The sequence below is a fragment of the Pediculus humanus genome, genomic scaffold, assembly GCF_000006295.1.
Source record: "Pediculus humanus corporis 1103172107431 genomic scaffold, whole genome shotgun sequence".
Lineage (NCBI taxonomy): Eukaryota > Metazoa > Arthropoda > Insecta > Psocodea > Pediculidae > Pediculus > Pediculus humanus.
Window position 1 is genome coordinate 138,931 of NW_002987053.1, and position 2,976 is coordinate 141,906.

Sequence of the window (2,976 nt, forward strand, 5' to 3'; positions counted from 1 at the left end):
TTTAAAGTGAAGAGAAAAATAATTTGAAAAAATATTACTCACTAATATATATGCAAACTAAAATTTATTAAATTAAAAATTTAAATAAAAAGGGTAAATCCCTATATTTTTTTTAATTACAATAACAATTCTACTTGAATTTGTAGCAGCCATTATACATTCTATAACCACGTTTTAATTAAATATTATTAATAATTTTTTGACCGTTAAATTTGATTTTTAAATTTATATTAGTTTCGGTTGATTTTTAACATAATACAGCTCTGTAAAATAATGGATTCGGAGCTGTTGAAAACCGAAATTATTGAAAAAATTAAAAATTTAATGAAAAATGAACGTATTCAACCAGAACCTGAATTTGAATGTAAGTAAAAAAAATTTTTTAGGTTACAACATGTTATGGGTAAAGTACAATTTACATTAAAATGTAGACTACTTTAAATAAGAACAACAACAGTATTATTACTTTGATATTTTTTAGGTTTTTTTAAATATTTGGCAATTGCACAATCAGATACAGAATTTATAAATAATGAAAAAATTTTCGAATTGGTTAAATCTCATGGAATTCATTTATTAAACGATGTTAAATATTGGTTGGATATTAGGTATTTTGTTTTTAATTGTATTTTTTTGTCAGGTTTAATTCGAGGTAAAACATTAAAACCTTTGAAATTTTTTTAGTCTAGAGGAAAATTTTAATAAAGACTGCTTACAATCAGTTCCAGTTTTAGATCCAAAACATTTCATTATTAATGATTACAATGATTTTATTGAAAAATTAAAAGAATTGCCTTCTGGTAAGTAGGAATTCATACCTGAATTATTTTTCTTATATAGTTTAAACTATACCATTGCATTAATTTTTTAAATAACTGTTTCAGAGTGGACTGTTATACAAATAACGAAAAAGTTTACAAAATTTGACATTGCTTCGAAAAATAACAGTAAAATAGTTCCAGGAATGCATATAACTAAGTTTTATTGTGGAAAAAATGCTGAAAGGTTTTCTTTCTTTCTTAAAATTACAAAGTATTATTTATTAACTCTTGTAAAATATTATTATTATTATTCTTTATTATTAAAGGATTTCTCCGTATGGCATTACGATTGACCCAAAACATGATAACATTGACAATTTATTTGATATTCCGAAAAATTTAGCAAAATTAAGAAGAGAATATTTTTCAATGGGTAGAACTTCTAGAAAGTTGTATGATGCTTATAATAATACTAATTCAGAATTATCAGTAAGATTTTTAATAACTCTCACACATTTCATATAAGTTATGCAAGTTATTTTTAAATCGATAACTTTTATGTATTTTATTTCAAATTTTTTTTTTTTTTTAGTGTTTTATAAAAGAATTAGAAACATATTATTTAAAACATTGGCTTTGTCTTTTTCATGGAAAATTAGAAGATGAAAATTTAGAAAATGAAACATATTTATCATTGAAAAAATTAATTAAAGAATTTTGCGATAATAACAAAATAAAATTTCAGTAAGTATATATATATATATATATAAAATTCAATCGAAATCCTTTTCTTAAAAATTCTAATTATTATATAATTTTAGATTAGAGAGTCATTACATGGATTTAATATTTCAAGTTGTTTTATCGGCTAGTTTTTTAAAATGTAAAGATATATATGCAATTTTACGTTTGGCTTTATATCCAAATGAAAATGAATCAGTTAATACTTCTCAATTGATGTTACTAGTCGAAAACATAAAAGTTTTGAATTTGAGAAAAGAGAATGCAATAAAAAAAGCTTTATATAAACCGGTCATATTAATTTTAGACAACGTAAGTGTAACGTACAAATCAAAATTAAATATACTCGTAACAAAATATCATTTAAAAAGAAAAAATTAAAATTAATTATACAGGAATTTGAAAACATACCGTGGGAAATGTTAACGCCTCTTGTTTTTCAACCGGTTTGTAGAATTTCATCGTTTCACTTACTCTATGCCTTATACAAATACCATCAACCCCACATAAAAAACGGTTACAGGTGAGCAAAGAGTAAATAACTTAATTAATTACATTTGAAATGTCTCGCAACTAATTTACGATTGATAGGTTGGCAGAAATGGATAGCGTGTACAGTTTGATAAATCCCGGAAAAGATTTGGAGTCATGCGAAAAGCAAATGAAAGAATTTTTAAAAAAAAGATTACCTTGGGCGGATAAGGAAATAGGAATCGTACCCGATCCAAAAGAACTCGTGACAAAAATTAAAAATTATTCTTTGTACCTGTGAGTCAAATTGTTTTTCCACTTTTTCCTCCTGAAATTCTTTTATTTAACGATGTACGGATTTCAGGTATTGCGGTCACGGTTCGGGAACACAATATTTAAAAACGAAAGATTTGAAAAAAACCTACGTCAAAGGTTTGGTTCTTCTCTTCGGGTGTTCGTCGAACATGCCTAGAAACGGGGGTGGGAAAACTCCGCATCAGAACAGCACGTACACGTACCTAACAAACGGTTGTCCTCTCACAATAGGATGCATACAAGACGTGGGTTCGACGGATGCGGATGCCGCTTGCGAATACATGCTATCGGAATTTATGCCATCGGTCACGATAACCGAAAGTAAGTGCGAAAAAAAACCTACTATGGCGTACCTACCGAAAAAGATACCTAATCTAACGTTCAGTAATTAAAAATTTATCATTTTCAGGTTCACAGGCAGTAGTGACGGATCCGAAAGAGCCAAACGTTTTATTAGCATTGTCTAAAGCTAAAAGCAAATGTACGAAATATTGGTCGAAAAGTTCATTCGTAGCTCGAGGGATTCCATGTAAAACAATTATTGGAAACAAAAGTAAAATATTTTCCGAAACCGAATTATTTACAAATTGAAAAAAAAAAATAGCAGACGACATTTTTATATGATATGACTCAGTAGAATTTCTTTTTCCTATACATAAATTTATCTAATAATTAATTATTTATTGTT

General features: G+C 26.8%; 1 protein-coding gene across 1 annotated transcript; it reads left to right on the forward strand.

The window, feature by feature from the left end:
- Positions 1–273: 273 nt before the first annotated feature.
- Phum_PHUM080610 (uncharacterized protein) lies at positions 274–2,879 on the forward strand (the record flags this gene model as incomplete). The annotated part of the gene is made up of 10 exons (XM_002423680.1): positions 274–364; positions 482–608; positions 685–800; positions 885–1,005; positions 1,175–1,250; positions 1,590–1,814; positions 1,898–2,025; positions 2,094–2,270; positions 2,338–2,609; positions 2,698–2,879. 10 exons carry the CDS (start codon positions 274–276, stop codon positions 2,877–2,879), a joined length of 1,515 nt encoding a protein of 504 aa, XP_002423725.1.
- Between the last annotated feature and the right edge of the window lie 97 nt (positions 2,880–2,976).